Source organism: Bicyclus anynana, chromosome 9 (genome assembly GCF_947172395.1).
Source record: "Bicyclus anynana chromosome 9, ilBicAnyn1.1, whole genome shotgun sequence".
Lineage (NCBI taxonomy): Eukaryota > Metazoa > Arthropoda > Insecta > Lepidoptera > Nymphalidae > Bicyclus > Bicyclus anynana.
In genome coordinates this window covers 14,045,586-14,067,614 of record NC_069091.1, presented here as the reverse complement: position 1 = coordinate 14,067,614, position 22,029 = coordinate 14,045,586, and the positions used below count along the sequence as shown (strand labels likewise).

At 36.6% G+C, this 22,029-nt stretch overlaps 1 protein-coding gene across 1 annotated transcript in view; it reads left to right on the top strand.

The window, feature by feature from the left end:
- Positions 1–9,133: 9,133 nt before the first annotated feature.
- Positions 9,134–22,029, top strand: part of LOC112048975 (uncharacterized) — a 32,355-nt gene continuing 19,459 nt past the window's right edge. Inside the window, exons 1-3 of the mRNA XM_024086687.2 lie at positions 9,134–9,522; positions 19,027–19,183; positions 21,503–21,896. Of these exons, the coding sequence (XP_023942455.2) occupies positions 9,380–9,522; positions 19,027–19,183; positions 21,503–21,896 (694 nt within the window). The 5' untranslated portion in view covers positions 9,134–9,379. The remainder of the gene's footprint in view (positions 9,523–19,026; positions 19,184–21,502; positions 21,897–22,029) is intronic.

Sequence of the window (22,029 nt, the reverse complement as noted above, 5' to 3'; positions counted from 1 at the left end):
ACTATGCGACTCAATAAAATGAAGTCTATTAGCCGCTTTCGCCTCAGTTTTGACGCGGCAGTGACATGTCTATATTTTATAAAATCTTTGTCAAAAAATGTCGTCCAGCTTTCGGACCTTCATTAAACCACTGGAAACTGAGTTTTTGGCGGATTAAGTCCCACCCGTGGAAGTGGGACTGATGATGGATGCTGAGGAATGTTTGTGATAGCTATTTGTGCAGGCGGGTCGACAAACAACGCGCCGCCATGTAGTCTCATTGACCCTCTTATCTAATGACATTTCAACTTGAGCGATTTACGTCAGCTTCATTATAGCAGTGAATACAACACAAAACAAATGTGTTCGAAGAAAATGCAACTAGCATCCTTGTAACATGACATTTTGGATTCTTGAGAGAGGATACAATCACTCAGAGAAACTCCAAGCATAGCTCGTTCACCCGCTGAATGTCTTTTTTATGATTGCCACAGTTAGCGACCAAGTCACCATATCATCCAATCTCAATTGCGGGACATGGATCTGTATATATAATACTGAGAAACTTTAAGAGAGGCTTTAGTAGACTTCGCGAGAGGCTTTAGTAGACTTTGAGAGAGGCTTTAGTCGACTAAGGCTTCTCTCAAGGAAGGATCTACGTTCTTTACGGATCGTTAACTTGAACCTGAAGATGGTGTCAGATTGATGTGACACCACGAGATATCTCGAGACGAGAAAAAGACAAAATTAAACCAATGGCGGCGTAACCGGAAATATCACTCTCTTTCATCGCGTTGGGAAGAAAGAGATGGAGCTATTCCCCCGTATTGGTCGACATATTTTGTCTATTTCTTTTCACGAAATATGTCTTTGACATATTATACTAGGCTTACAAGACTCAGGCTTGTTTATTTATAACAGAAAGGATCCCTTTCACATTGTCTCCCACTTTCCTAGGTAGGAATATCGTTTTTAATTAGCGTTTACATTGAGCTCTTGGTAATCATCATCATCATCATCATCATTAACAGCCGATGTACGTCCACTGGTGGACATAGGCTTTTTGCACTTACACTTCCAAACAAAACGGTCTCGAGCTGCCAGCATCCTGCAGCTCCCTGCAACCCGCTTGATATCCTCAGTCCACCTAGTGGGGGTCGACCAACACTGCGTTTTCCGGTGCGGGGTCGCCATTCCAGTACCTTGTGAACCCACCATCCATCGGCTCTTCGAACTATGAGACCTGCCCATTTCTGTATATCCGTGACTCGCTGAGCTATGTCAGTGACTTTGCTGATTTACTCATTTCTGATACGATAACTCAGAGAAACTTCACCATCCAACCTCAATTGCGGGAAATGCAACGAATCTAAAACTGAAATAGCAGCCAAAACACCGAGAAACTTTAATAGGGTTAAGCGGTTCTTCACAGTCCAACTTCTCTCCCTTTGCCAGGCTTTTGCCAGAAATTGTAAGGAGTACTGCAGTGCAGCCACCGTTGGGAGGCCTCTACAAAATATCCGCTTGATTTATTAGACTCGATAGATCGCTACACTCGAAGGATAATTTATATTAAACCGTTGGCGTAGACAAAATTGCAAACCTTTGCAGCCGTCGTAAAGTTGCTGTCGTTTTTTACCGGAAATATTGGGGGTTATAAAATTGCCGATTTGTACTGAAAATCTAAATTGTTTATTTTTTAATTTTTAACAAATTTATTTAATCAAAATAGTTGCCATTATTATCTATACATTGCTGCCATCTAATGGGAATGGAATGGGTCATTAATGCCTTTGCGATAGAACTCCGACGATCTAGACTGCTGTGTGAAAGCATTTTGTACGGCCTCCTAGGAAAAAAACACGTAGATAACTGTCCAAATCACGAAAAAAATGGTAGTCCGTTGGAGCAAGGTCTGGTGAATACGGAGGATGACGAATAATTTCTAACTGCAGTTCCTGAAAGGGTAAAATGGTTTCTCGTGCTGTGTGAGGTCTCGCGTTGTCGTGGAGCAATAATGGTGAAGATCGATTCATGAGTCAGGGCTGTTTAACTGCTAGTTTTGTCAACATGGTTCGGAGTTCGGCACAATAGACATCTGCCGTTATTGCTTGACCAGATCGGAAAAAACTATAGTGAATAATATCATGCTGAGACCACCAAACAGTTACCATTACCTTTTTATTGGTAAGTTTTGCTTTAGGACACTGTTGTGGCATTTGACCTGGGGTCAGCCATTGCATTTTTCTTTTCGGGTTATCATAAAGAATCCACTTTTCATCACATGTTACAATTCGATCCAATATTCCTTCATTTCTGTACCGGGTCAACAAGGTAACACAAGTTTCAACACGCGTTTCTTTCTGCAGATCAGTCAAATCATGAGGCACCCATTTTTCGTATTTTTTTATTTTATTGATTTGACAAGTGCCGCTAATTCCTGGGTAGTTTGACTAGGATCGGCTTCCACTATCTCTCTTAATTCATCGTTATTCACCTGTGTGGGCGGTCTTCCTCGTGGCTCATTCTTTAAGTCGAAATTTCCATCACGAAAGCGTTTAAACCAAAATCGCACGTTGCGTTCATTAGTAGGCTCCAAACGCAGCATTGATATTGCGGGCTGTTTCTGCCGCGTTAGTTCCGCGTCGGAACTCGTATTCAAAAATCACTCGAATTTTCGCAGTATCCATCTTTCTTGTCTAAATTAAATAACAAAACCAATTGAAAGCCGATATTCAAATGTTTCACATTTTTTAAAAAAAGAACACCATAGAAACCATTTGAAAAAAGTTTCATTCGAAAATCTCAAACCATGAAGATTCTATCTCAATTCAAAAAACCTATTGCAATAAAACGGCAATTTCATACTTTAACCCCTATTACTTTGGATGCAGGCGGCACAAGACCGTTGTGTTTGGAAGTTCATGCAAGTATACAATGTCGAGTTGAGTGTTTAGGAACTTTAAAAACTGTATATACATAAATATATAATGAAATTAAACACAAAAATTGTGCATGTGTGCGCTCTAGTAGCTAAAGTCGACTCATTTCTTGCGCTTTTTTTTCGGCTATTTCACGTTTTATAGCCACGTACGTGTATATATTAGAAAATGTCGTTAACTTTGGTGCATTTTTGTTTTTTGATAAAACATTGAATTGATAATAGGTATCGTAGACATAACTTCCACCTATCTATAGGTAGATAATAAGTGTCTAGCAGATTAATAGCTAACACCTATATCTACATCGTATAGGTAATTGTGTCTAGGAAATTATCAATCACCTATAACTTCATTCATGCTCTATTAGGTCATGCACGGTAAACACTAAAGTGAGTCTGAGCGAGCATGCGCCCGGCGTGTGCGTCCCATACGCACGCCACGTGCTAAACACATGCCCCCCCTCCCCCCTCCTGCCGCTCCGCGTGGAAATATAGGAAACATCTCCGGGAATTTGTTATTGTCGTAACTGCATACGTTTACGGAACGCTGCTTATACTTGCAGAACAGTGGAATATTTAGTCACGGTTACTGAAACTATAATCATTGATTGAATTAGCTAACCCAAACTGTTTGTAATACCTATTATCATATTCGTAAATTACCCATAGATCAATACTGTTAAACGGGCGATTAAAATTTAAACTGCGTGTTTGAATTTGCATAAACATCTGTTAGTCTAAAAATAACTTGTGTACCTAGATAATTATAAAATTATTGTAATGAACTTATGACCAAATCTTATCACGCATGATTTGTGACATAAACAGTAAACTGTATACAAGTTACGCTACTATACATTTATTAGTTACTACTCCTGCTCACGCTGCATCATATCTTCAGAATTTCTTTTGAATAAATCCAAATTTAGCATGCAGACGTCAAATTTAGCAGACGTTCGAGAAACAGTGTGCGTGAGTATGATGCCAATGATTACAATTTCAATGGCATACAGAATACTTTTCAATATCTATACTAATATTATAAAGCTGAAGAGTTTGTTTGTTTGTTTGATTGAACGCGCTAATCTCAGGTACTACTGGTTCGAGTTGAAAAATTCTTTCAGTGTTAGATAGCCCATTTATCGAGGAAGGCTATAGGCTATATATTATCCCGGTATTTCTACGGGAACGGGAACCACGCGGGTGAAACCGCGCCGCGTCAGCTAGTAAATTAGTAATAGAGCCGTAATAGCCCAGTGGATATGACCTCTGCCTCCGATTCCGGACGGCGTAGGCTCGAATCCGGTCCGGGACAACCAACCTATCAGCTTTTATTTTAAGAAATTAAATATCACGTGTCTCAAACGGTGAATAAAAACATCGTGAGGAAACCTGAGAATTTTATAAATTCTTTACGTGTTAGAACTTGTGAAGTGTGCCAATCCGCATTGGACTAGCGTGGTGGACTATTGGCCTAACTCCTCTCATTCTGCGAGAAGACTTATGCTCAGCAACGAGCCGAATATGGGCTAATAACCTAAATATCACGTGACTCAAACGGTGAAGGAAAAATATCGTGAGGAAACCTGCATGCCCGAGAATTGTCTTAGTATGTGAAGTCTGCCAGCCCGCATTGGGCCAGCGTGATGAACTATTGGCCTAAACCCTCTCATTCTGAGAGTGAGTGTATGGATTGATGATGATGATGATGATGATAATAAATAATTATGTTAAAGGGATTATATTGGTCCTTCAGTAGCATTTGAATTCCGTTAAGAAAATTAACTTTAACAATCATTTTATATAACTGTTGTTTTGATTATCCATTCAGAAACTGAAGTTATGACTTTGTTTACTCACCTAGACTGGGACGATTATCATCATCACTACTAACTAGATATAAAGCCAGGTTACATTTCTGTCTGTATGTCTATCAAATATATTTTCTTAATATAATTCGATTTCGATACTGTTATGTTCCTATTTTGGTCTTTATCAACCCATCAAAGAAAAAACAAATCAATTGTAAAAAGGTCATTCATGATTATACTATGATATAAATTACAAATGTCATCCGGTGCTTACGGTGGATATCACGTATGTAGATGACACTTTGTTATCCTCTTCAATAGGTTCATAATAAAGACCAAAATAGTGAATAGGCCAGCTGTAGGCTAATTCACTATCTTTGACGTATGCTAGTTGATATTGAAATTCTATGTAACAAATGTCATCCAGTGTCTACTGGTGGATATCATACAGTAGATGACATTTCTCAATTAATTTGATGTTTATTTTAATAGGCCTAATTTTAATTGGCCTTGTAATAAAGACAAATTAGTGAACAGCCCAGATGTACAGCTCGGCTATTAGCAATTTATATTTGATGAAAAAAATGATAAACACTGAACAGCTAATCAGCCTTAATCAACTTGTTTGCAATCGTCTCTCTAAGCCGAGATCCGATTCTCAGTAAACATCCAACATTGTACACCAAAAATAAAAAAATACGCACTTCTAGCCTCGTAAAACTTCTGAGTTTACCCAAACCCGTCACGGATCTGCTGCGGTCCCATTAAAGAGATATGCAAGCCTGGTTAAGATAACCGCCCGATTTACTTCCTTAACCGTCGTATGTGCTGTGGTGAACAGGAAATTTGGATTAACTTACTTAAACGGTTGATTATGTGTAAACGAATGTCGGTGACCTCGAACCTAAAAAGCCACGACACGACCAGTTATGGTTGATTCATACAGAGACGAATGTCTTCTTCTTCTTCTTTCTTAGGCCTTTAACACACTTGGCCGCTAAGGCTTAGCCGTTGTACGTCGGTCCATTTGGTGCTGGTCTACTAGAGTCACTCCAGCCAACCGAGCTTATTTCAGAAGCTTAGAATGCCGCAGAGAATGTCATTCCAAGGATTCACCATGCGGTTGCCGCGTCCATGTGACTAAAAGAAAAACTCCGAGCAAAGCCAGGTCGCAATTCAAAAATAAACAAATTTACATTTATGCGAATATTTATTCAATGACTGAGTGTATAAAGGAACTAGGATCGTAGTTATAGTGCTAACTTGCCATGGAATAATAACAAAAACATCACAGTTACGAACATCTAATCATAATATAGATTGATATAGCATTTACAGTAGATTGTTTGTAGTTAAACTAATACAATTCAAATAAAGGAAATGCTTTGTTACTGTATATTATGTATTGTTATGTGTTTGAGATCATAAATATTTAAGTGTAATTTATTTACACTGATGTTTTTTATTAATACTACTTGTTGACGGAACGAAAAGATGACTCACCTTCGGGGTTATCCGGGAAATCGGTTTTGATAGCAAGCAAACTCAGCATGATAATTTGAGTGAAATGATTGCTATCATAATGTTTTTTTTTTATTTTTTACAAGTTAGCCCTTGACTACAATCTCACTTTATGGTAAGTGATTGTGCAATCTAAGACTGAAACGGGCTAACTTGATAGGAGGAGAACGAATCCACATCCCTTTCTTTTACACGATATCAAGACCTAGACCAACTAAGAAAACCTCAATCGGCCTAGTCGGGGATCGAACCCAGGACCTCCGTCTTGTAAATCCACCGCGCTTACCATTGCGCCCCGGAGGCCGTAAGATTTAAGCTAATTTAATGACCGGGACAGTTTATTCGAAACAGCGTACACCCCTGCACGACCAATTTCCCAACTCCGATGTATACTGAGGAATGGCTCACTTTTGAGCACGAGTCTCCTATCAGAATGTTAGGGGTTTGGCTTTTAGTTCACCACGCTTTTGCACGGATTGGCAAACTTCACATAGAGAATTTAATTCTTACAGGTTTCCTTATGATGATTTTTTCCTTCACCGTTTGAGACACGTGATGAAATGCACTTATCTGAAAAGTTGGAGTGGCATGCCCCGGACCGGATTCGAATGTACGCCCCCCAAATTGAATGCATAGATCATATCTACTGGGCTATCACGGCTTAGTTTTGTAATTGAACTTGGATGTACTTATAGAAAATCTTGTATTAGAAATTAAGATGATATATGATGAAAGATGGCCTTAAATTGCAATCTCACTCTAAAAATCTAGTTCATACTAATGAATCGTTAACAATATAGTTTTGTAATAGAAAAATCTATTCGTTAACAGTTAACCACATCGATTTATAATATGAGCGCCATTTTGTATTTAATAATGTTATCTGTACGTACACGCGTCTTAATAATTAACTCAACGATTACTATAATTAGTTATTGTGTGTATTTTCATCCGATTCCAATTTAATGTGTGAACAAAGAATAACGATTTGGTTGCATCATTTAGGTAAACAATATAGGTTACATACCAAACATAGATAGAACTTCATTACTTTTGGGAATCGGTTAAAAAAATAAGTAGCTATGTAGATTAATTAAAAAATTGTAAAATTAGGTAGGATTAATAACGGATTAGACGTAGGAAAAATTCGTTATTCGAAAAGAAAGCCTTAGCTGTTGTAAACTTAGTTTTAATCACTAAAATGTAATTTTAACGAGTTAAGGCAATGATAATTTTATACTATAGATTGGTTACATACGTAAAAAAACCGCAAAAAGTGATCCGAATAATAGGCTACAACACTGAGCGCATACATGCACAATTTTGTATTTAATTCCACTATATATTTATGTATATAGTTTTTACACTTCTTGAACACATAACTCGACATTATAGACGTTAGGTGTTATTTATTTGAAGTCCTCATTTTTCATGCGCTAGTAACACATCTAACAGTATTTAATATCATTGAATTAAGGTATATTGTTGGTTACGCATTAATATATTAGTGAAAATACAGATTTAATGAATTGCTTACGATCCTAAGATGAAAAGCTAGTTAAGGAACATCTTTGTCATATTTACTGTTCCACTGTCGAGCTGTCCGATTTGAATCCGAGACATTTCTGAGATATTCTTACGGATGACTGAAGTCGGATCTAGTACGTTAGCTACTACCATACAATTACATTATGATATAAGTCCGGTAAGTTGAAAATTACAGCCGATGCGACATTGCAAGCACGAGCCGCAGGCGAGAGCTATAGTAAGGAAGCAGAGGCTGTAATTATCAAAATTAAAATTAATATTTAATATTTTTGTATTCTACAGATTGTCATTTATTGTCAAAATTACTAAAATGAAAAAATTAAATGTTTATTTATTATATTTCATCTCACAAAGTTCATTTTATTCATAAAATGTTGCATAAAGTGCACTTTACTGACATAAAAACTTTTTGCTATGATTTAAAAAGTAACATTCGTTTTTAGACGGATGATAAAGGTTTTATATTACATTACGGTACATGTGCATTTTACTTTACATTACAGCACATGTGCGTAATGAGATACACTACAATATTTATGTTGGTGAAATAAGAGATACTTTACGAGCATATAAATAAATTAACGATTCGGAACGTGTTCTCACAGATTTGGATCGAATGCAGTGCTAATTGGATTAAGTATTTGTGACTTTTATTTTTAGGGTGACCAATTACAAATGAAAAAAAAAGAATTATCGCCATTATCATCACGTGAAAAAAAAATTGGTGTGCTTAATTTTTAAAACTTATTTAATACAATAATAATTGAATACTGAAATAAAATATATTTTAAAGAAAATGAAAAATTGCTCACGTGTTGCATAATTTCCAATCATAAGAAAAATCAAAAGAAACATTCTCCAGTAAATGAACATATTGATCCGCGAAAAGTTCTCCCCCCCTTAATGTAGAATTTAAGCGATAAATCAGAATTTTTTATAAGTTTTCTTTAAAGTCACATTTACCTCTATACTGAAATTGATCGAAATCGGTTAAGTAGTAAAGCCGTGAAAGGGTAACAAACATGCCTACTTTTTCATTTTTAATATTAGCAAAGCGTGTGTAGTAAAATGTATACAAATCCAATAATAGAAACAAAAAAAACATAAACAATGCAAATAACAGATAAAAAAAAATTATCGGCTGAGCGTCCTTCAAACACACTGATAATTCATATAGACTAATATAACCGGTAAATTAAACATATTGAAAAAAAAAATCGCCAAATGAGAAACGCGAGACAACCCTCGTGGGGTCACCACTGATAACCCCTGCACGACGCCTCCGCAGACCTCCGACACTCAGATGCAAAGAGAACTTCAACCTTCTGCGTCGCACATTACTCTATAAAGGCAACTAACGGACACAAAAGAAACAGTCCATATTCGTGCTCCGCCGATGATGTTAATTATTTACGCGGAGATCACATCGCCTTACGTGTTGTAGATTACACAACGCTTGCGATGACACAAAGTGAACCCTGTAAAGTGTCCCCATTATTTTGAAAGTTCCCTCCGTTTTTTGACCGCGCACGCGCAAATACCTGTCCGTGATTGGTCGTGAAAACGAAAGCCTTCAACAATGAGTGTTATTCAAAACAGTGTGACTGTCAGTGTCAGTCGCGCGGCGTGCAATAGCAAAGGGAGCATGATTGTCGTGTCGAATAGACTGCCTTTTATTTTGAAGAGAAATGTGAAAACCGGTGAATTAGAGAGAAAGGCCAGGTGAGTGTCACCTTATTGTATCACAGTGAATGTTACTTTACTGTTTATGTGAGTTTAAATCTATTGCGTTTCAAATATCGCGGTGCCTCCTGTGACCTAATATTTATCCTGTGAAGTCCTTAAAATAGAAAACCGGTTGCTGTTTTATTATTATAAACATAAAGTTATTTTACGTGTATATTTACAATACTTCAAATAGGCATTATAAGTACAACAAAATAACAATAATTATTGCAATTAAATATAGCACAATAACACAAAGAACTTACTAGGAATTCGTATATTAATAGTCTATTCACTGATTTACTATCATAACCTATTAATTGATTTCATTAAAAATATAGTATATTGCATCTAAATTCTAAATCAGTTGAGTGTTGCACCTAGCGGCAAGCGGCTAGTCGTTTCGGGAACTTTCGCGAATTTCCAAAACCATACGCACCGTATCTACTAGATTTGACGTTCATGAAAGATCTCTACATTTTTTTATTTTAGAAATAGAAATATTTCTTTACACGTGCAATGTTGATAGTAACAAAATGTATGTGTGTGTTTTACACTGTAAACTGCGGGCTTGTTCACTATCTTTGACGTACGCTAATTGACATAATATAAGAAATTGAGCATTGAGATTCTATGTAAAAATGCCATCCGGCGCTTATATTATATTATACTGTTTTTTTCAATTGACTTCATGTTTATTTTAATAGTTTGTTAATAAATACCAAAATAGTGAATAGACCAGCAGGGATGTGATTCGCCTATAACAAGTTTTATTAGAATTTGAACTTTATTTCTATAGGATGCCAAAATTAAAATGTAACTAACAACGATGTTACATCGCTGTGACACAAGTTAACGGAATGCAGGGGCAGTATATACTTACTCGTGTATAATATATGGTTTGGTTACATGGAAACACGTTCTTTTAATAAAATAAGCAAATAATATTATAACGTTTACTTTTTAATTTAACTAAGTAACTTATTTTTGCTAGGACACAAAAATACAAAAGACAAGGTTCGCATAACTCTTTTGATTTCTTAATTATAGCTTGGCAAATTCGTTCGTAACACTCCCGATGGTACTGGATGGATACTGAGTTTTTGCTGTCCCCGGGGACAAGCAAAGATCGCTGACCATATAGCTGAGTTTTACGTCATTCTTTGAAGACTGATATGGTTTGTTTATTCGTTTTCTAAATTGCTAAGCTTGTTGGTAACAAAAAAAATAATACAGCTTCAAATGTTACTTCGCCGCTTTGGTACACCTACGTTTTATGATTTTCGAAGCATATTATGTTCGTTCCTTAGAATACAGAGTGTTTTTCTCTATTCTGAGGTTATCGATTATGTGTCAACCATAAAACTTCCATAAATAATATGTAACCTCTGATATTAAGTCCTTTGAGTAGGTATAAGGAGTAACTCCTCCCGATCGTAGCCACCTACGCATTTCTATTGTGTGGAGCGTCTGCTAATGGAGCCTTGTTTATAGCCCTTAACATTAAAGAATAAATAGTCTAACTTTTACAGATTAAAGTTAAATATAACTTTGCTATTAGCTTGTATACGGATTTTTCTGTCAGTCAAGTCTACGTACTTACCTGGCGATTTTACCTTTAAACAATATACATTTTATACACTTCATCGTTATCAACCCCTATTCGAGTCACTGCTGAGCTCGAGTCTCCTCTCTAAATGAGAGGTGTAAGGTTAAATTGTCCACTACGCTGGCCCAATGCGGATTGGCAGACTTCACACACGCAGAGAATTAAGAAAATTCTCTGTTATGCAGGTTTCCTCACGAAGTTTTTCCTTCACCGTTTGAGACAAGTGATATAAAATGCATACAATTGAAAAGTTGGAGGAGCATGCCCCGGACCGAATTCGAACCCACACCCTCCGGGATCGGAGGCAGAGGTCAAATCCACTGGGCTATCACGACTCACTATTTAAACACTTCACTCATGGGTATTTTTTGTTATTGTTTGAATAATTTGCAATGAAAATATAGTATGTACCATAAGTAGTCACTTTATAGATAAGTAGATATTGCTTAATAAACAATCCTTGATCTCGTATTGAGATGTTGCGATGTTTGTATTGTGGCGTCACCTTATTATACTGTAACTAAAATTCATGTATGCTGAGAAACTGCGCAGGCTTTACAAGTACCGAGCAGGTATGGTACTCACCAAAGATTTTATAATAGAGATATGTCACTACCGCATCAAATCATCGCACTTAGGGCGAACAAAAGCGGCTAATTGTCTTAATTTAACTGAGTCGCATAGTAAACGACGAAAGTTAATTAAAAAAAAATACCTACCTAAATATAGTACCTATACAATACCCAGTTGTGTGTTCAGGAGCTGTAAAAACTAAACATACATATTTATGTACTTACCTACATCATCATCATCAACTTATATTCGGTTCACTGCTGAGCCCCTCTCATTCTGAGAGGAGGTTAAGATAATGGTCCTCCACGCTGGCCCAATGCGGATTGGCAGACTCCAAACACGCAGAGAATTAAGAAAATCCTCAGGTATGCAGGTTTCCTCACGATGTTTTTAGTTCACCGTTTGAGACACCTGATATTTAATTTCTTAAAATCCACACAACCGAAAAGTTGGAGGTGCATGCTCCGCAAAACCCACACCCTCCGGAATCGGAGGCAGAGGTCATATCCACTGGGCTATTACGGCTCATTTGCCTACATATTACTTATTATTTGACGGCCTCCGTGGCGCAGTGGTATGCGCGGTGTATTTACAAGACGGAGGTCAAGGACGGGTTCGATCCCCAGCTGGGCAGATTGAGATTATCTTAATTTGTCCAGGTCTGGCTGGTGGGAGGCTTCGGCCGTGGCTAGTTACCACCCTACCGGTAAAGACGTACCGCCAAGCGATTTAGCGTTCCGGTACGATGCCGTGTAGAAACCGAAAGGGGTGTGGACTTTCATCCTCCTCTTAACAAGTTAGCCCGCTTCCAACTTAGACTGCATCGTCACTTACCATCAGGTGAGATTGTAGTCAAGGGCTAACTTGTACTGAATAAAAAAAAAAAAACATAATCGAATAAAAACAAAATTGTGCAAGCTAATTTCGGATCACTTTTTGCGGTGATTTTGTAAGCACGTAACATGTCTATAGGTTGTAAATTGTCATTGTCAATAGTATAAAATGTCGTTGGTACTTACATAACTCAAGACAATTACCAACAAGTTATTTCTTATAATTGATATGTATTAAATAACTATAATTAATGACCACCAATTATGCGTGTTTTCAAAGATACAGGTACATTGTTGAGATTAATATCTACTAGACGACGCCCCGCGGTTTCACCCGCGTAGTTCCCGTTCCGATGAGAATGCAGTGATACAATGTAGCTTATGATACTCACAAATAACGTGGCTTTCTAGTAGTAGAAGAATTTCTAAAATCGGTTTAGTATATCCAGAGATTACTACAATACCACACACTTATAATATTAGTGTATCATAAAAGTATATAGATTATTTTTTAACGTAAGATTGGGACCATTCGTTTTTATAATTTACCAGATTTAAGATTTTTTTGACTTATCTACCTAACTGATTAATTTCTAAAAAAATGTTTGTAAATATCTTATCATAATAAGTATGACTTAAAAAATTCCACAATGTTTAACTTCTATCTAAGTTAAACATTGTGGGAACAAACAACAACAAACAGTTAATAAGTTAGGTGAGATTTCCTTGAAAAAGAAATCTCACATGGGTAGGTTTTGTTTTATATATTGATTTTTTAATTATTATAAGTGATAGTCTCTTAATGACTATCATAAATACATTATATCGCTTACATATAAATAGATATCACTTATAATAATTTCAAAATCAAAATATAGGAACGTCGATGGAAACCTGGCATTGTAATCGATAAACGGAAAATGTTGATTTTTCTTTTTATTAATTCAGATCAATCATCCGTATTTTCGATTATGACAATAGCTCAACTGTTGTTAGTTAGTAGGTAGGATTTATCTTTCTGTTTGTTCGCAATAAACTACACTAGATAGTAGATAGGTACTACTACTTTAAACCACATACGTTATCGAACGGATTTTTATGGGATTTTTACATTTTATGCGGACGATGTAGCACTAGCAGACGTCACTTAGTATAAAAATACCTTGTCATAACGCAAACATTTTGTAAACATGTAATGAAACTATTAATTATACTCTGGATCAAGCAGTTTCCAGTGCGCTTTCATTTGAGACAACTAGAGTATATTTGCAGACATTCGGTTATTTTTCCCCACTTTCATCTCGCACTACTTTTAAACGGCTCAACCGATTTTCATCAAACATGTCTAAGAACACTTGCGCATAAATCACCTTTAATACAAAAAAACTAAATTAAAATCGCTTCATTCGTTCGGGAGTTATGGTGCCGCCGACAGACAGACAGACAGACAGACACGTCAAACTTACAACAACTTAACACCCCTCTTTTTCTGTCGGGTATTAAAAACTATTAAACAGTCGCCATATATAGCCATAAACTGTTGTATCGGTTATATATGTTGTGACTCTACGCAGAATCCTTGAAAGTATGTATACCTTATTATAGCGTAGAGATGCTACTAGATAGATATTTCGATGTACACACTTAGCAACCGGGAGGAAGGTCAGGGACAAAATCAATATTTACCTAGATACGATACAACCACCTCTACAGCAACGATAACTTTATACTCGATAGCAATCACTGCTTCCTATAGCGATACGCTTGTTTAGGTACGAGATTTTATTTGAACTTATTCGGTCAGTACGACTATGGTCAAATTCTAGTAGCTTTGAGCTTGTACATATGTGTTCTGTGCTTTGAGCAACTTGCTCTATGCACAAAGAGTCTCCGGACACAAATCTTGGTGACTTTTGAGCAACTTGCATTATCGACTAAGAGTCTCCGGACACAAATCTTGGTGACTTTTGAGCAACTTGCTCTATCGACTAAGAGTCTCTGGACACATATGTTGATGGCTTATAGGCAACTAACTTTACGGACTAAGAGTCACCAAACACAAATCCTGGTAGCTTTGACCAATTTCCTCTATGGACTAAGGTTTAAGAGACTCTGGTCACAAATCTTGGTGACTTTTGAGCAACTTGCTTTATGGACTAAGAGTCTTCGGACACATATCTTGGTGACTTTTAGGCAACTAACTTTACGGACTAAGAGTCACCAAACACAAATCCTGGTAGCTTTGATCAACTTCCTCTATGGACTAAGGTCTTAAAAGTCTCCGGTCACAAATCTTGGTGAATTTTGAGCAACTTGCTCTATGGACTAAGAGTCACAACACAAGGACAAAAATCTTGGTGACTTTTTAGCAAGTTGCTCTATGAACTAAGAGTCTCCGGACACAAATCTGGGTGACTTTTGAGCAACTTGCTCTAACAGAACGAGAGCCTACGTAAGCGAGACATATTTCATCTTTTAAAGCGTGAAAATTTTGTCGGCCTGTGTTCCTACCATACATACTACATGAGCACTTTTCACCTCATACCGTGGTCATATCTTGCTACACATGTGGTGGATTTCCCTGTCCTTCATTTGTGTTGTGAATTAGCATATTAACCCACTCACATAGTAATGTTAATCAATCGTGTGAAGCTTCTTCGGAAAATTTCTATCATATTTATTCGCTGGAATAACCTTTGACATTCATAATTGTTTGGGTAGGCTGTGACGGCATTATCAAGGGGGGTAGAGAGGGTCAGCTGCCCCACAAAAAAGCCAAATTCAAAGCAACCAGAGTCTTAGTCATCAGACGACTTGTTCTCGTATTTGTAAATATGTTTTCTTTGCTCTCGTCAATTGCCTTAGAGGTAGAGCGCGACAATAAGTGAAAAGCTGCAATGCTGCATGTTTCTACCTTCAATTAATGGTTTTGTTCCTCCCTCTTGTCGTCGTGCAAGACGAAAGATCATCATCATCATCAAAAAAAAAGATCATCGTGCATAGGGGACTCAAAAAATATTGTATGGCTGCATCATAAAAAGATCAGTGTACCCTAGTTGTAGAAAGAAAGATCATTGTCTATGGACATTGATCTGATTGACTGATTCGTGTAGGCCTATATTTGAGAGCCACAAACTACTTAACACTACTGAGTTTATATATTTATGAAACCTCAGTTTTCGTACATTGGCACTCAGAATATTTCAACATAAATGAAAATCCACGGAAAAGAAATAAGATGCGATTTTGTCACACGCAATATAAATTATATCAGTCATTAAAATCACCTCATGTGCGGTTAAATACATGTAAATTAGATGAAGGTTTAAAAAACCAAACTAATCGCAATTTTAAAACAAATCTCTGTCGCTGGCTGTGTAGTAAAACATTTTGTTCAGTACATGAATTTCTCGCCACTTAAATTTTAATAATTGTCTCATAATGTAAATTGTAATATTAAAATGTCATTCTAATATTACGAGCAATGCTTGACTTTCTTTTAATCAATAATTATTCTATTTTTAATTATTATTTACCGTGTTTTATGTACTCTGACGTAGACTAAATTTCGTTTTGACATGTATAATTTTATGTATTATTTCAATTTTAAATTGTATATCTTAATTAAAACAATTGTATGATTGTGGGTAAGTAATAAATACTCAAACAATTACATATATTGTAAAATTTGCGCGCCATTTATATGGTAATACACTGCAACTTTATATTTGTATGACCACCTAGTATATTTAAGTGTATTAGGGCAAATAAAGTTAATTTAATTTTTTCATAAATCTGATTTTCGCGGTTTAAAGTTGGAGTTCTGCTAAGTATATTGATTAAATTTATTTCGTGTATGCAATCATACGCCCGAGAGCTTATTTAACGTACGTTAAAAAAGCTTTCGAATACAACAAATCCATTTCCAAATATATGGGAATGGATTTCACAAGACGCTTTTTTTCGAGCAGTGAAGCATTTTCAATTTTGGGCGTTGGAAATAGACCTTCATTTAACTTCATGCTATATTTGAACGCTTGTTTAACGTCCGTTAAAAACTCACGTGCGAATGAGTGCTATATGTCACCGTAAAATTGTAAATACTGATAGGGATAAACTATATTGCGAGATTGTGAATTTTCAAAAGATTGTGAACCGCAACATACTGCTTACAATTTAACGTGTTATTATTCATTAGATTGTAAGAAAGAACGTACAAATAACAAAAATACCTTACCCAACACAACCTAACCTAAACTAACCATTTTTTGAGTTATTAAGTTTCGGTTCCTTGGATTGCGTTTGTTGCGGTTCACAATATTTTGGCAGTTCAAAATCTCGCGAGATAGATTTTAATGTTACGGTATTTACAATTTTACGGTATCGTAGTACTTAAACAAAATGTTTAACAGTGAAAGAGAATAAGTATAAGTCGATTTGGATCATGTGTACTGCAATGATAATTTTTTTTATAAAATACTAGCTGACGCCGCGCGGTTTCACCCGCGTGATTCTTGTTCCCGTAGGAATACAGGGATAATATATAGCCTATAGCCTTCCTCGATAAATGGGCTATCTAACACTGAAAGAATTTTTCAAATCGGACCAGTAGTTCCAGAGATTAGCGCGTTCAATCAAACAAACAAACAAACTCTTCAGCTTTATTATATTAGTATAGATCATTGGTGTATTATTATTGTACATGTTATATAATAAAAAAATACAACCGACTTCAAAACCTGAAAAAGGTACCCACTAAACTAAAAAATAAAAAATAACATCATATTATGTTCTAACCTGCTGATCAGTTTACATAATTTGTTCTAAATATTCTTATCCATACGAGTGAGATCACTACTAGTAAACATATAATGAAGAATTCAAAACCAAATTATGATATAAACTGTAAAATATACTTTTAATTGCTGCTTTAGTAAATTGTTTAATAAATAATGATACAAATTAAATTAAGATTTTTCCATTTTCTCACAATGATTCACTTCTGACAATGATCCTTTTTCCCCTGTTAATATGTTATTCTGGTACGTAATACCTACCTATTTATTACAGAGTAATACAAACGTCAAACAGAGGTATATTTTCTCATTAACTTGTGTATTTAAAACTTATTTTATACTAAACTAACGGACGCCCGCGTTTTCGTCCGCCTTTGACCTCATTAATCCGGCTCTCTCGCAAAATCCGTTCTTAGAGAACCTCTACTGTCTATAAACTACCTCCCTGCCAAATTTCATCTTTGTAGTTTTTGAGATTTCGTGATGAATGATGAAGACGTAACGTCAAGCGATTTACGGTACGATGTCGCGTAGAAACCGAAAGGAGTGTGGATTTTGATCATCCTCCTAACAAGTTAGCCCGCTTCAATCTTAGACTGCATCATCACTTACCATCACTTTAAATTGTAGTCAAGGGCTAACTTGTAAAGATGAGCCATCAAGGATTCTCGATTACCTATTGTATTGCATATGTTTTCTGTGGTGTTGGTAGATAATAGTGAAATGTATAGAATGTAGACAAAGCGAGGTAGGAAAACATCCATTAGGGAAAGAGTAGCATCTTTGACAGACATCCTCTAATTGAACCTTATTTATAGATGTAGTATCTAGCACAGAGTATTGCGATTAAGACGACTCATTAGGTAGATATCACAGGTAGGTTTATTAGGTATTTATTTTTATTAGGTAGACGTCACATTATTATAAAGGCGAAAGTTTGTGTGTGTAAGTGTGAAAGTGTGTACTATGTTTGTTCCTTCTTTACGCTGCGGCTACTGAAGCGATTTGGCTGAAATTTGGAATGAAAATATATTTTACTCTGGATTAACACATAGGCTACTTTTCATCCCGGAAAAATTCATGGTTCCCACGGGAATTGTGAACAATTGAATTCCACGCGGGCGTCCGCTAGCTATTCATAAAATAACAAATATCTTTCAATCAAGAAATACTCAACATCTCTATAATTTTTGTTTTTTATGTATTAATTAGTTAATATTGATCTTATTTACCCGAATGTCCTAGAAAAATCAATATATTCAAACCTAACCCATCATCCCCATTTCTTTTATGAAAGAAAACTTCGTAGCCCCGTAGCACTTCGTAGACCAATGGCGGCCGAGCCGGAAATTTAGCACTCTTTCGTCCTATCGAAGCGATATTTCCGGTTCAGTACTATTGGTCGACGATGTCATTTCGTCTCCACAAGATATGAAGACAAAATGATATATTGTCGACCAATGTATTCGCCTCGAACGAGAGGTCATAAAAATCCGATAGTAGATAAATAAATAAATAAATTAATGGATGACTGTCTGAATGAGTAAATTCATAGTTTCTCCGAATCCTCCTCATAATATAGCAGAGAGGCCGGAGTAAGATTTTATAATAGGCTAGTGCTGGTGCTGCTTATTATGATGATGATGATGATGATGATGATGATTATTCAATAGTTATCCTATTGTTGCAGCGCCGGCGGTCTGGTGACCGCTGTGGCGCCGGTGGTGATCCGGGGCAACGGTATCTGGGTGGGCTGGCCCGGGATACACCTGGACAACCCCAACGAGAAGATCCCGGAGTCAGACCCTGACGACAAGACGCCCACCGCTGGCCTACTCTCCAGTAAGGTGAATACTAACTATTTTTTCAAGAATGCATACTCTATACAAATTTTTGGTGTTCTAAACAGTAGGTAGGTAAATATACAGGATGCTCGAAAGTATTTTCCATAACTCTATATGGAAAATTAATTAAAAATGTCTGAGGAACATGTTCTAAAATTAATATTTTCGGAGTAAAAATATTTTTTTTACATAGATCTTATTGTGTCCTTTATAATATTATGACCTAGCCAAACTTATTCATTGATCATGAAGTAGCTTACTAGTGACGTGCGGAATGCCAGATGCAATATCTCGTCTATAGCGATAGTCTTACCACTACGATTACGTATTTTAAAATGCAAGGATAGATAAAGGGGTGTGTTACATGGAGAGTCGGAATTATTTAAATAACTTTGTTTGAAAGACACAACACCCTGTATATCCTATGCATTATATCATAGTCATTCTAATTTCCCAAGATAGTTTAACTTTGGATGTACCTACGTAGTAGAACTTCCGTATATTTTAATGTTAAATGTTTGACCATTACCTGGCCAGTGTTTTACTAATTATTTTGATAGTAAGGACAAGCACCTTCAATGACAGCATATTTCGTGACAAGTGGTTGAGCAAACAATTACAATATTCACTCGTCAGCTGTAATACTTACGTACAGTAAGTACTACATAGACTGGCAGTAATAATAGGTACATAGTTTCAAGATTTTTAAAGTTCTACCTCTATGGGGTTCAGGGTATAGGGGTTGATAGTTTCTATGAAAGTCCTTCATTTTCCAAGTTAAAAATAGTAAAAAGGTAGTTAAAATTAAAAAAAAAAGTTTAATAACGATAACTCGACTGCGTAAAAAGAGGTCTAAAAAGGATGAAACGACAAAATAATTCAGCTAGAAATCCATAAATACATAGGTACATACGGCGTAAAGAAACCGCAATAGCCCAGTGGATATGACCTCTGCCGTCGATTCGGATGGCGTAGGTTCGATACCAGTCCGGGGTACGCACCTCCAACTGGCTCCAACTTTTCAGTTATGTCGTCGTCGCGAGGAAACCTGCATACCTGAGAATTTTCTCTTCGTATATGAAATCTACCAATCCGCATTGGCTTAGCGTGGTGGACTATTAGCCTAACCCTCACACTCATAGGAGACTCGTTCTCAAGAGTGAGTCATATAATATTGATTGTTAACTTGTTAATTATTAATGATGGCCATGGACAAGCTAGAGCTGTGGTCACACACACTTCTCCACACGAGCTTTGTATAAAAAGCTTTACTACCGACTAATGGGTCGTAATGTAATGGGGTTAAAAGGATTCACACTTATTTACTCGCGGACGAAGTCGTGGGCTTTCGCTAGTACTTATTTAAAAGAAATGTGCACACCATTATTATTTAGATAAACAGTTCTACAGACTTCAGGGACGTAACTACCTACGTTGTAAATTTCATAGATAAATATCTATAAATAAAGAAGGTAAACCCATAGGTATGGAAAGGCAATTAGAGGATAGGTAATAATGTAATAGATAGCGTACATTATCAGACGACGTATTTAAAGTGCAAACTCATTTACCATCTATGTTTATTCAAGAGGCATGTTACGTATATTATACAATTTAATTCCAATCGATTATCTATACCTACTTAAGTATATTATAAATACTTTCAAAATATCTGTAAGCTTATAAAATCTTATAATAAGTACTTAGAGTGATGTCGTTTGGTAGGTCGAGAATTTTGGATAGATGCAGTACATCCTCGTGTCTATGTTTTTTTTTTTTTATTCTTTACAAGTTAGCCCTTGACTACAATCTCACCTGATCGTAAGTGATGATGCAGTCTAAGATGGAAGCGGGCTAACTTGTTAGGAGGAGGATGAAAATCCACACCCCTTTCGGTTTCTACACGGCATCGTACCGGAACGCTAAATCGCTTGGCGGTACGTCTTTGCTGGTAGGGTGGTAACTAGCCACGGCCGAAGCCTCCCACCAGCCAGACCTGGACAAATTAAGAAAATCTCAATCTGCCCAGCCGGGGATCGAACCCAGGACCTCCGTCTTGTAAATCCACCGCGCATACCACTGCGCCACTGAGGCCGTCAAAAAATTGTCCCGGAAATTCTCATTAACATATAATAGGGATTATTAATTAGTGAGTCAATTTCAAACATAAGCTTGCTAACCTGCAAAGGAATAGCGTGATAGGTCTAAGTTCCAAATCCTCTTCCCTTTAAAGAAGTTAACTGGCTGATAATGATAAGTCATCAAAAAAATCACGTTGTTACGTCTTTTTACCCCTTTCATTTTGGTTGTCATTTGTTACAGATAGTTGCCATTCATGCCGAGCCAAAACTATTCGACAGTTATTACAATGGCTGCTGCAATGGTACTTTCTGGCCTCTGTTCCACTCCATGCCAGACCGGGCGACGTTCATCGTTGAACAATGGCAAGCGTACGTCAAAATCAATGAGGAATTCGCCGTAAAGACTGTCCACGCCCTGAAATTACTGAAGACAAGAAAAGAAAAGAATGGGAATTCGCCGCCGATTATTTGGGTGCACGATTATCATCTCATGTTGGCTGCCAATTGGATCAGAGAACGTGCGGAAGAAGATGAGATAAAATGCAAATTAGCTTTCTTCTTACATATACCGTTCCCGCCTTGGGATATATTCCGGTTACTTCCTTGGTCAGACGAAGTTTTGCAGGGAATTTTAGGTAAATTTTGTGACAACTATTTCTTTCTGCTTGAACCTTTTACAAGAAGTAGTACTCCAATGTCTTGCACAAATCTTTATTTCTGGATAATAAAATGATTTTCAACATGATTTTGATCATTGAGGGAAATGAG